Source organism: Thunnus maccoyii, chromosome 19 (assembly GCF_910596095.1).
Source record: "Thunnus maccoyii chromosome 19, fThuMac1.1, whole genome shotgun sequence".
NCBI classification, from domain to species: domain Eukaryota; kingdom Metazoa; phylum Chordata; class Actinopteri; order Scombriformes; family Scombridae; genus Thunnus; species Thunnus maccoyii.
This window is the reverse complement of record NC_056551.1, coordinates 12,084,943-12,097,862: the sequence shown is the minus strand read 5'-3', so window position 1 is coordinate 12,097,862 and position 12,920 is coordinate 12,084,943. Positions and strand designations below refer to the sequence as shown.

The following is a 12,920-nucleotide window of genomic DNA, read 5'->3' as shown; positions in this document are numbered from 1 at the left end:
CAGTATACTGTATTTTGTGATGCTTAACTACACTTTTGAGTGCTAGTTTCAGTCTGCCATATTGTAGACTCTGTACATGCACTGATGTATTTGAAACTTGGGATGCAGACCAAAGCGCAGTAAATCAGTCCGAATCAAGAACAAGCTGTAAATTTCTTATGGAATTCCATCTCTTGTTTGAGAGTGATTCATGTAAGTCAACACATCCTAATTTTATAGGATGTGTTTCAGAAAATAAAAATTCCCTACCTACGTTGCAGCCGCAATAAAAAAGCAACTGTCTCCATAAGTCATGATGCAATGCCAGGCAATTCTGTAAGTGCTCATCATGGTTTTGACCCCACTGATGCTGATAATTTTAGCTGACTCATGATAGACAAACAGTACAAGTTTAAGTAAAATGTTGCCACAGTGTAACAGAGTGTTGATGCTGGGAGGCACTGGAACCACACTGTGTAAATCCGCAACCCTTTTTAGCTTCTGACAAGATTATAAATACTAAAAGACACTAAAGAAATCTTTTCTGTGACTCTACACCTCTGACCTTCTCTTGGGAAAAGAAAATACATCTTCAAAAGGGACGGTACATATTTAACAGTCATAGAGAACAAATGGAAAAAAGAAATCAAAAAACAGGCAACAAGAAAGATATAAGACAGAAAGAGGCCCATTGAAAAAGACTGATTAGTAAAAAACAAAACAACAACACAAAACAACAAAGAGAAATGAAGAGGAGTGACATAAAAAGGCAAAAACATATGTGGCCCTGTAGAGGTTGAGGTTAGCCAAGAAAAGATGATGTTAACGAACAGATTGAACCTCTGCTCTTATATTGCGTAACTGCTTCACTCAGTACAATCATTCTGACGTTGTCAAGGGGGTTGAACAGGATGAGGGATCAGCTGTGTCTGTGTGTGTGCGCATGTGTCTAAAACTGAGTAAAAAGTACATCATAACACTGTTGATGTTGTTTACAGAATTGATGATGAATGTTATCCATGTTCTTACAGTCTTATCAGTAGCATATGTCCCACTGAGCAGGTTGCATTTTGCAATAGTTCAGGGCTTAGTAGTCCCAGTCCTAATATCCTCAGCTCACTCCCCAACACTGCATTACTCATGTGGCATTGAGCTCTACATTCACTACATATATATCTGCATGCTGAACTACAACATATACAGTATATTTTAGATTTTAAAAGACACCGGTGTCACACAGATATGCTGCATAGCAGTGACTAATCAAATAATACAGGAAATTTTGCTAAATTAAACACAGCCAAGTTTGATCAGAGAGACAGATACTGATACGGACCAACCAAAAGACATTGGCATTATCTTCTGTTTAAGAAGCACAGATGGAGCCAACAGGATTGAAATTCTAATTTCTTGTTGCTATAAACTAAATACCATGCTAAATGCTTTGGCAAACAAGCTGATTATTTTGACTCCTTTGGATAATTTGCATGTAGCATTCAAAGAGAACCAATCTATATATAACAAGTATTCTTTTTATTGAACATCTTTTGAACGCAACTACCATTCTTCGCTCATAAATTACAAGCTAGCGAGAATATTCAGAGTATTAGAATGGCTCCTGTCTGAGGGCATGCTTAATAAATTTCCTCTCACCTGCCACCTCCACGATGTCTCCAGGCACAATGTCCCTGGCCTTGATTCTCTGGACACTCTTCCTATCCTGGCGGTACACCTTCCCCATCTCTGGCTCGTACTCCTTGAGTGCTTCGATGGCATTTTCTGCATTTCGCTCCTGAACAGAGGAAATAGGATTAAAGTTCAAAATCAGAATCATCTTTATTGTTTAGTACGTACATTTACGCATACAAGGAATTTGACTCCGGTTTAGTGGCTCTAAACATACTTACAACACAATAATCTGCAGAAAGGTATACAAGGAATGTCTATATATAGGCAAAACCTTTTGTGTCTGTGAACTGTAAACAGGATACAAATAGTGCAAAGGTGTGAAGAGTGCATGGAGTGCTGAGATAAATAGTGAATAGTTAAAAAAAAACAAAAAAAACATGACAAGTGGTTATGTACAGTATATACAGCCTGTTCAAATATACAGTAAAGAATGAAATGTATTTGTAAAATGAGTAAATTCCAAACAAACAAAGCATTACACGGGACCTGGATGAGATAATCTGTTGAGGCTAGAGCAGTTATTCAAAATAGACTGATGAGTGTTAAGTATTACATAGGGTTCGAGATTTAACTTTATTATCATTAAGCAAAGCGACAAATGAAAAATAGAAAAAACAAGTGCACATCACCAGTGGTTTAGGACAGACCATGGAGAAGAATTATGTCAACACCGAACATTATTATTATGTTGTAAAAGGCAAAACACGTGAAAGAACGCCCTTGTTTTGGTTTTCAGATTTTAGATTTTCAGGTTACTTAGTAAGTACTGGCGAAAGAGTAATCTGATAAAGACTACATGCCATTCTTTGATTTCTCCAACTTTTTTCTTCTTCTTGCCTCAGTTCCTTCCTAATCATTCTTCACTTGTGTTAGTGTTGACTTTTCCTTGTCTGACTGATTGCTCTTAGATTGGACAGTTTTAGTGGCAGCTCCCAGCCTGGCAGGCAGGCAGCAGTCAACGAGACATAGCAAGATCGGACACACAACCCGGGGACATCATGGTCTTTTGTAAGGAATAACCAGGGACATGCAGCCATTAAAATGGCTGCCAGTAAAGGTGAGGGTTTACAAGGTTAACAGAAACTAGAAAAGGCACAAAAAAACATCAGTTGCTCTGAATTCAGAAGACATTTCAAAACAGGTAGTTCACCAACAGCAGAGAAAAAGCAGCACACAGAACCTCCTCCACCTCTACATCAATCATACCACTTTGTTTGCATAAACAAAGACAAACAACCAGCCACTTAACTCACATTTGCACTAGTCTCAGCAGGCTGCCTTCAACAAGCATATACTTTACAAGACAATCCACTTGAGACCCACCCAGCCTACCATGTGAAGGTGTCTTCTTAGACAGAGTATACTGTGGTGTGATTTACAATGATGGGATTCTTTTTTGAAGTTTAAAGTTTTTTTAGACGTTTATCGTAGGATCACATATCATAAGAGTTAGAAAAATAGGCTCTGTTCACACCTGGCATTAACATGCGTCTTGGATGATCCAGTCACAAGTGGACAGCTTTAAGTACGTCAGTTCACACCTGGCATTAGAATGTGCATCTACTTGCGTCTCTTGTAACCACTTGTGGTCGGCTCTCACTTCCTTGCTCTATATGCAAATAAACACGTACGTCATTTCTGTTTGATAGACCAAATGCGTTGTTGTTTTTAACCGGAAGGAGGCAGCAATGTACTTCCTGTGCCTTATCTGCTGGAAATTAAAAGAGGAAGTTATAGTTTGCTAAGACTCTAGCACACAAACCAAATCCATACTCTTCAGTCTAAATGGTGACAGACAACGTGTTTCGTGCGTACTCCATCCTTAAGAATCCATTTTGCCTGTTGTTGTGGCTTCTTCTTGTTGTTTTGCACTTTAATACGATGCCATTGGTGCACGAATGAGTACGGACATCCGCTCACACAGAGGACGTCAGTTGAGTAGCGGTCCTTTAATGTGGCCCAGGACACATTCACGTACACACTGCTAAAATATGATGTGTGGTCTGTGCGATCAGATCTCAATGCGATGTCAATGCATCTTGGGTGCATTCACGCCTGTGCTTAGAGCTGTCCGCTTGTGATCAGATCACCCAACACGCATGTGAACAGGGCTCATAGTCTCACTCAAGACCTACAGTCCCTGATCCATCAACCCTGACCCCAAGGGAGAAGCTATTTCATCAAATTATGATTCAGGGGTTTAGTTCTTCCTACACTATAAACTCAAACACAAATAGGAATATGTCACAACATCAACAACAAAAAAACATGATAGATATTACCCAATGTGAGGTAGGGATCAGGAAATGTCTAATTTGATTTATTAACTTGACACATTACTTAGTGATCTACAAATTAATGTAAACTATATTTATTATTGCAAAAACTTTTAACAGCCCTTAAATCTGGCTTTCTTTACACTATGTAGCATCATCTAAGGATCCATATCACCCTTTCTAAACAAAAAGATAGCACATTAAGAAATCAGTGTAGCAGGCTATGTTGACTCCAAGACAACCAGGCATGTCAGTCAATCATATCCAATAGAGACACGTCCATCACAGAATTGTTGGGATGTTCTACAAGAGATATCTCAAGTATACAATCGATCAACTCTGCCCTAGATCATTTTTGGGTGTATTAATCTAGCCCTGTCATCCACAAGGCAGGTGGAAGAAGTCAGTCCACCTATCTATCATAACAGACTCCAGGGTAACATGTTTGCTAGGGCCATTCTGAATTTGATTGGAGAGGGTGTCAGTGGAAAAAAAAAGGGTAATTAGTTTTTCCTGTGTGTACAAATGAATGCCTCCATCCATTCACTCTTGCAGCCTTTGCTTCCTGCCTATAATTAAGGTATATGTTGACGAATCAATACTGCCTCTCAAAGGACCTGACACTGTAAATCCTGGGGGAAAGCCAGGACTCAGACACACATAAACACAAGGCCATTTCAAACAACTGCATTTTTCTTTCTTTCTTATCAACAGTGTTTATCTGTTGATCTGGGTGTTGAGCTTCTACATACAATTGCCCTTACAGGGATAAATAAAATTGTCTTGAATTGAATTTGTATTCTCTTTTCTCTAAATGTTAACCAGAAAACTAAATGTTTTCCCGCTCTGTCAAGGAGTAAAAGCAAAGATTTCCCTGGAAAGGTAGGTCAATGAATGAGGACCAGAATATAATCAAGTGAGGATTAAGTGGAGCAGACCAGGGTCCCAGAATGATTGAGAGAAGAGAAATGTAGAAGATTGATGTGTTTTTGCCCTGAGGGTCCAATAGGATATGTACTGTACCCTTGGCCTGAATTGGAAATGTTATGGTTCAAACTTTTGTCTTTCATAATAAAATTTAATTATGACTCCCATTCCAAAAGCAATTTTGTACATTGCCAACACACAATTGATGACAACAATCCAACAGTCTTTCATTTTGTAGTTTTTTTGAATTTGGTGTATATTTACCTGCCAGACTCCTACAATAGCATTTGCTATGAGAATAAGTAGGATAACAAAAGGCTCCACAAAGGCTGTAACGGTTTCTTCTCCCTCCTCAAACCAGGCCAGCACCTACACACAAAAGGGAAAAAAAAAAATTATCATTACATACACTGCAGATATTAATACTGAAGCGTGAGATACCTAAAGGAAAATATTAAATGCGAAACATTAAATGAACCCCGAATAAAGGACATGAAAATTAATACTCCTGCATGCTGGATAACCACACCAAGGGGTGTTTACACACTGTTCTCCCCAGTAAGGTAAATGTTTACAGGCTTGACTTTGAAATTGTTGTGCTCGATTTCCACGGAACCTGACATTCAAGCTACTGAATAAAAACACACAGATTTCGACGCAATAGGTCATAGATAATATCAACTCTGTGTGGCCAACTCCTTTAAGTCGTTGACATGAATAGAACAAACACGATGTAGAAAGGTCGAGGCTATTTTCGGCTAATTGTCTATTTGGTGGCCTAGGACAAATAGTTCCCCATGAGAAGTTTGTCTCACATTATACCCCACAATTAAGTAACCTTTTCATCAAAACATATTACATAACTTAATAAATTGATTAAGTGTTTTCACCAGCAAATATACATTCACTTGCAAATGCAGTTCTGAAGGATTCTGTATTTTCTGTAGATCACGTAATGCAAATCGAATATAGTTTTTTTTATACAATAAATTATTAATATGCATTGGTTTTTTTTAAATGACACTTGCTAGACAATGAAAAGTGTTAGGTTTGTTTTGGTAAGAGAATGGTATTTTCTCCAAGTGCCTTTTTCACACACCTTGCTAGGGGATGAAGTTGTGCCATTTAAAGAATCTAATCATTTAATAATTAATTAAAAAAAAAATCAAGCCAGCTTCTGCCAGTATTGCAGAAATTGGGCCAAATGTGTTAGAGAGTCATGTAAGAGAGACTGAGAGCATAGTAACCACCTTCTCTGTTAGAATCTATGCCAGGAGCGAAATGTGTCCGATGAAATACCAACTGCTTCTTTATCTTCTACTCCAACCTATTTAAGCATGGCCAATGAAACCTCAAATTCAATTCTAAGTGTCTATCAAACAAAGTTGTTCATGCTGCATCTTTCGGTTCCTTAGATGATTTAATGCAAAAATTTAACGGATAATTAAATTTAACTTTGTTGTCAAGCTGAAATAAATGTATATATGTCTGCATGTGCTTCTGTGATTGACAGAGAGTGAATACTACAGCTGGTGATTTATAAGTTTTGTAACCATAGCTGGCTGTCATCGCAATGCCTTGGTGACTGATGATATTCTCAGCCAGTGGGCCAACAGCCAATCCTAGAGCCGAAAACAGGGCCACAGGATAGTCAACGCAACACTGTATACGACATAAAACTCCCCCGGGGCTTGTCACTCACTGTCATCAACATGACAACATGTATGCTGGACATCAATATAATGTTAAGACTCATGACAGAGTTTTAGTTATTACCAGTGTGTGATTACACGTTAACACTAGAGAATTCCATCATCAGAGGGACATACGGACTTCTCAGGTGTCTCACCCTCAAATATAAAGCATGCTGCACATTTCAACAACATGCCGCACAATCATCAAACGTTTTAACATGTTCCCTGATTAACATGTCAGCGTTTCTACTGATGTGTTAACATGATCTCTAGGGAGCATCAAGCTGCGATGACTTATGATTTGCTCCGAGAGAAAACGCATGTAAGTAACGACATATAATAACAACTTAAGGAAGAAACGTGGAAAATGTTTGTCTGGGTTGTGTCAGCGGACAGATTCTGGGCTGCTTTCATCTCTGCTTTGAAAAGCATTCTTGCTAAGCTGTGATCTGCACTGAATCAATCAAAAAGAACTATATACACACTTTGTAGGAGGACAGAGCTGTGCTGAGAAGAAAAAAATCCCTTTGAATTCATCATTAAAAAGGGTGAAATAAAAGATAGAGGTGGAGACGAACACAGGCAAGGTTCAGAATGCCAAGCTTTACCATTTTATTTTAGCCTCAATGTAGAATATTCTTTCATAAGAGAAATGAAGCAGGCTCTTGTATTTAAGATCAGTGTGAATCACCCTCTCACTAATCTGGCACTAAAATACCCTATCATTTCTCAACCTTATCTCCACAACCTGCTCAGACTTATACTACTACTGATCTCGACAACAATACAGTATAGGAAGCATGACATTTGACTGTGCACAAGTATGAGCTGTTGAATTTGTTTTACTAAGGCAGTGCTATTATGTCCATATTGATTGAACACTGAACAATTTCACCTGTACAGTTAACAAATCACGTGTTATACTTACAAAAGATATGCAGGCAGCGAGCAAAAGGATCCGCACAAGCAAATCTTCAAACTGCTCAACGACCAGTTCCCAAAGGGATTTACCTTGAAAACAAAAAGTTTCATTCAAAAAAAAGTATGCCAAGGTTTCCCTTTCATTGCAAAATTAGGAATAAGAGATTCTAAATATCTACAAGTGACACCTTGCATTTATTTAACAATGATCTACTCACCCTCCTCAGCTGGCAATTCTGCAGATCAGCCCGATCACACCAAATAAAAAAGAAATGGACAACCAGTTAGTTAGATATCAATACTTTTTATACAGTAATAACATGTTACACAGATGGAGGATGACATGCTGTTTAGTTGAGCAACAGGAGTGATGTATTTCCAGTGTTACAACATACAAATCGTGACGTCAGCAGTCTCCCCTTCTGTTCAAGCATGTCGCCCGTTACAAACCGGGAGCCACGGGCCATACATGACACTAAAGAGTGCACTTATTTTTGAGCAAACTGGCGCTAACCGGGCTCCTTACCGTTGGGTCCGTATCGTTCCCGTTGCTTCTTCACTTGCTCTAAACTCAGACCCGTGCTTTCATTCACGTTAAAAAAGCTGTAAACTTCTTCAACCGTCTTCGTGTGTGCGTTATCCATGGTGAAACGGCCACTTGAGGACACCGCTTGGTTTCGCCCTGCTGGTCCCAACCGTCAACCTGTCACGGGGTTCTTTCGTTCCTCCTTTTGGGTGTCAACGCGGGATTTAAATTAAAATAAAAAAGACTTGAAAATAGTACGGCAGCACCCCACAGTGTTGAGTGTTACTGGGTAATTAGCTCTAACATAGGACGCGGCGGCGTGCAGAGAGTGGACGAATTAGCGGCTCCTGAGCTAACGGACAGCTAACAAGCTAACAGGCTAGTTGGGCTCCTTCGGCTCTGCTTGAACTCGCCGGCTTTGCTCCGCGTTCCCGAAAGATCTCGAACGAATAATTCATATCAACATGACAGGCTCATATAGATGTTATTAGTGTCCTCCTCTTCTTTTATCCTGAATAAATCTGTCCAAACAGAGGATTTAAACTCCTTCGCCTGCTCTGCTTGTGTGTTGCGGAATCACCAGTCGCGTCTGTCCGCTGCGTCGAATGCGGCGTTCTGTGTCCGCATGTGGAATCTGCTCATTGGTTGGAGACACCGGAAATCCTCCACTCTCTCTCTTTCTTTTCTCTCAACCAACCACCGTCGGTGATTGCGTGTGTGTGTGTGTGTGTGTGTGTGTTGTAGTGCCATAACTGTGAACACACAATCTACATTACATTTACATCAATTATTTGTACATTTCAACTCATTTTCTTCTTTTTAAAGTTTAAACCTGTAGCATCTCTTATCACTCAATATTTCTTATATATCTTTTTTTTGTAAATCCTTTCCTTTTTTATATTGATTTTTGTTTTTTATTCATTTACACATATGCAAGAGATACAAATTGATACATAAACAATAGAAAATGTGATGGATGTGATGTCATGGCTTGATCAGGACACTCTCCAGTGCATACTTTAATCCATTAGAAAAGGGGCAAAATATTAAAAGAATGGGAAAGAGAGAGAGAAAAAAGGAAAAAAAAGACAAAAGATAAGATGACACACACTAGCAGACATCCATATATACAAGTACACAAAGTAATTAAATGAAATTAAAACGAATAATCCATAAGGATAACATTGTGGAGATAAAAACAAAGCTTTAACAGCTTTGATAAATTGTGCAGGTGCTCAGTTTAAAATATGAGATGGCAGAGCGTTCCATATCACAGAACCTCGGTAAATTAAACCAAACTGTAATTGAGATGTTCGACAGATAGGAGGCCTGAGTTTATAGTTATTTCGAGTGGAATAATTGTGGAATTGATTATTGTAGGAATGTTGTTCATGAAAATATGAGGGAGGGATCCTGTTTAAAGAACTGTATACAAATTAAGCGATCTGTAGTTGATTTGTATCTGTAGTTGATTTGATAAACACTGAGGATGTCTGACTGGAAAAACAGTGGTTGAGATGAATGAATATTAATATATTATTTAGGACTACTTCATTTTGTGTAAATATGTCATGCACCACAACACCACACAAGGCAAATTACTTGTATGTGCAAACCTACTTGGCAATAAACCTGATTTTGATTCTGATTGTGATTTAAATTTTTTAGATATTCTACACAAATTTCAGATACTTGTCAAACCAAAAAGGAGCGATGTTATTGATTTCTCCAATGATGTCATAACTTGTAAGAAATGGTGGTGATATATTCTACAAATTTAAATACATTTCTAAATAGACTACTAAATTTTTGGGAAGTGAAATATAATTCATAAAGATAAGACATTTAGAGATAAACACTGTATGACAAGGTCAAAAAAGGTGCTACATCCTATGAAAAAATGTTCTTGAAAGATTTAAAAATCCCCTCCAGACATGTTTTAAGGTATATACAAATACTTGAGTAACATTTCAAAAACAATCACAATTCCTTGATTGGTTTTCCACAAAAGAAGTATAATTACCCAGTTAAAAATCCTTAAAATTACATCTACTCCTTCCTACACTGACAATGGACATCACACTCTTATGGAAGTCGTATATTGGTGGAGCATGACTGGCTTCCAGACGAGTTATGATGTCACAGAATCCTACTCGTAACTACATGTGTTCAACTCACACGTAAGATAAGCAAGGCAGATAAATGTGAAAACAGCAATTTAGTGCACATACACCTCCTGAACAATGCAGGTCAAACATCTAGGTAAAGCAAAACATATTTTTTAGTGGAGTTAATTGATAATGATCTACTGTATCATAGTTGTGATTTTTGTGGACTGCTCAAGGAAAGCACATTTTTTCATTGTACTAGTCGAAAATATTTTGGACTAATTCTGATAACTTTTTAACATTGACACTTGGTAATGTGTAGATACACCTATTACATATTCAATTTTATTTTTTACACAATACAATCAATAAAAGAAGGTAAATTGTAATACTTCATATCCAGTAGTCAAATTCCACTTTTTGAATTAAAAAAAAAATGTTACAGCAATACTGTTTGTAAAATTAATAGCCAAATTTGAGATTTGTTTGTGGATTCATTGTTTAAATGTCTGTATTAAAAAAAGGTTTTCTAACACATCTTATGTGTTCAGTAATAGCTTGAGGAAGCTTTAATTATTACATTTTACCACAAATGACATATTTGAAAAAACATGCTATTCTAATCTATTCTACTTCAAAATGTCCTGCTCGTGTAAGTTAGTTTCTTTTTTTCTACGCTGTTATGATTGTGAAACATTCTTCAACCTTTGTTCTATTTTGAGTAGGCTATCAGTGAGCAATTTTAAATTTATACTTATATGTACTATCCCCAAAGAAATGCTGCCAGCACAAGGCCTGGCAATACTGTACACACCAGTTTTATTATCTTATACCTGTCAGCGTTGTAGGAGTTGTCTGGGAAGAATCCCATTGTCTGTTAGACCGACAGAGCAACAGTGCCAATGATACAACACAGTCGACCTTATCATTTGCTCCCAGGCCTTTTATCGCAGAGTCAGAAAGACTTTATCTTTTGAAGTAGTCCTAAAAGTTGTCTTTGAAATGATACCATCATCCAAATTGGGCAGTGACATGTCTAACCTTTTTGCACATGGTTTTCAAGAAAAAAGACTACATACACAATGAAAGCAACCAGAAATACTTTACCCTATAGCGCGGAGGTTCCACAATTGATGATAATACAGAGCTTAAAAGGAACAATAAAAATCATTTATACAGTTAAAATTGATAAACACTTTAAGATAGTGCCTGTGTGAGATGGTTCCTGTCTTTTGCAGCCTATAGTATCTGCTGTCTATCTGAGAGACAAGTCATCTTCATTGACAGTGACAGTTGGTAAGTGGGATAGCGTGAGAAAGTTTCATCTGCAACTATTCAGATACACAACAACATGAGATAAGAATGAATGATGGGGTGGAGAGGATCAGGTTTCAACCATCTACTTGTGATACATTTAATCGCAGCTCCAAAAGTATTTGGAACAAATAGATTTCAGCCCTTCCCGCGAAGCCTTCAGGAATTGCTCCGAGGAGGACCGCCTTTGGATCTTCAGCCATGAACTTGTGAAACACTTCTCTGAGGGCGTCTGACACATGCTTCTAGAAATTTCTTAACTTTGAACATGACCAAAAAATGTTGTGTGGTTGCCAGTTTGCTAGTCGGGCTCCACTTTAATGTTAGTTGCGGGAACCGAAAGTATCTTGTTATAACTTTCCATTTGAACTCCCTCCAAGTGTTAGAATTGCTCATCAAATGTGCCTCCCTATAAACTTCCCCCAGGTATCTAATAATATATCTGTATTCATTTTAACCTCTCATTGCTCCTTTATTTGTAATGTATTGTTTGGGGTCATTTAGAAGAAAAAATAGGTATAAATTGGAGATTACTTTTCTAACCTCATTTCCAAATTGCAGTTCTGTAAGGAACTGTCCTACTGGAGTAGGCTTTTTTGTGTTTTCCCATTCCTTATGTGTCAAGTGTCTCACTATTGTGAAAAAAATTATGTAAATAACTGAGTCCATATTCAGATCCCTTTTTAAAGCCTACATCTATATGCACTGGTACACAATCCTTCAGATAACCTACACTAGCCACTGATGAGATTTGCTTTGGTAAGCTAGGCGAAGTTTGTATGGCTCTCCAGATTTCTAGGGTTACCCTAGTCCGCTCCCCCATTTGAGCATTTTTTTTAGGGAAACATCGAAGAAGGGAAGCAACTTTAGAGGTACCAAACAGAGGCCATCATGTATATGAAGAATCCTTAATCCATGATACTAGGTGCCTCACTTGCGTGGCCCAGAAGTAATACCTGAAATATGGAACTCCCACCCCTCCATTCGGTTTTGCTACTTGTAATGTTTTAAGCCTTATTCTTGGTTCTTTTCCTTGCCATTTAATTTTGAAATTATTTTACTCAGTTTATCAAATGTAGATTTTGAAGAATCTGAAATAGATAAAGTAACCTGGGCAGAACATTCATACATACACTCTCCACACAGCCTATTAGAGAAAGAGGGAGCGTTGATCTTCACTAATGCATCAGACTATCTTCTTGGAATTAGCCTCATATAATTTTTCTATAGAGAGGGGGGGAAAATACCCAAATATCTAAAGCCATCCTTAGGCCATTTAAAGCCACTCTTAAGTTTAACTGATTTTGGAATTTGGCCACTGATAAAAATTGATCATTTTTTGAGAGCAAAGTGGTATTTGACTATTTCAAGCTGAGCAGACACTTAACAGTCCATTCTCATTTCATGCAGTGCTGAATACTGATCAGAGTGTCTAAAATAGCAGATGGACAGTAATCACTATGTAGTCTTTAGTTCCTAGTTGGTT

At 37.9% G+C, this 12,920-nt stretch overlaps 1 protein-coding gene across 2 annotated transcripts in view; it reads right to left on the bottom strand.

The window, feature by feature from the left end:
• Positions 1-8,646, bottom strand: part of atp2a2b (ATPase sarcoplasmic/endoplasmic reticulum Ca2+ transporting 2b) — a 28,719-nt gene extending 20,073 nt beyond the window's left edge. For both annotated transcript variants that reach the window (XM_042394711.1, XM_042394710.1), the window contains exons 1-5: positions 8,013-8,646; positions 7,705-7,722; positions 7,494-7,576; positions 5,136-5,240; positions 1,633-1,771 (exon numbers count right to left, since the gene is read on the bottom strand). In XM_042394711.1, coding sequence (XP_042250645.1) covers positions 1,633-1,771; positions 5,136-5,240; positions 7,494-7,576; positions 7,705-7,722; positions 8,013-8,130 — 463 coding nt within the window. In that variant the 5' untranslated portion in view covers positions 8,131-8,646. The remainder of the gene's footprint in view (positions 1-1,632; positions 1,772-5,135; positions 5,241-7,493; positions 7,577-7,704; positions 7,723-8,012) is intronic.
• Between the last annotated feature and the right edge of the window lie 4,274 nt (positions 8,647-12,920).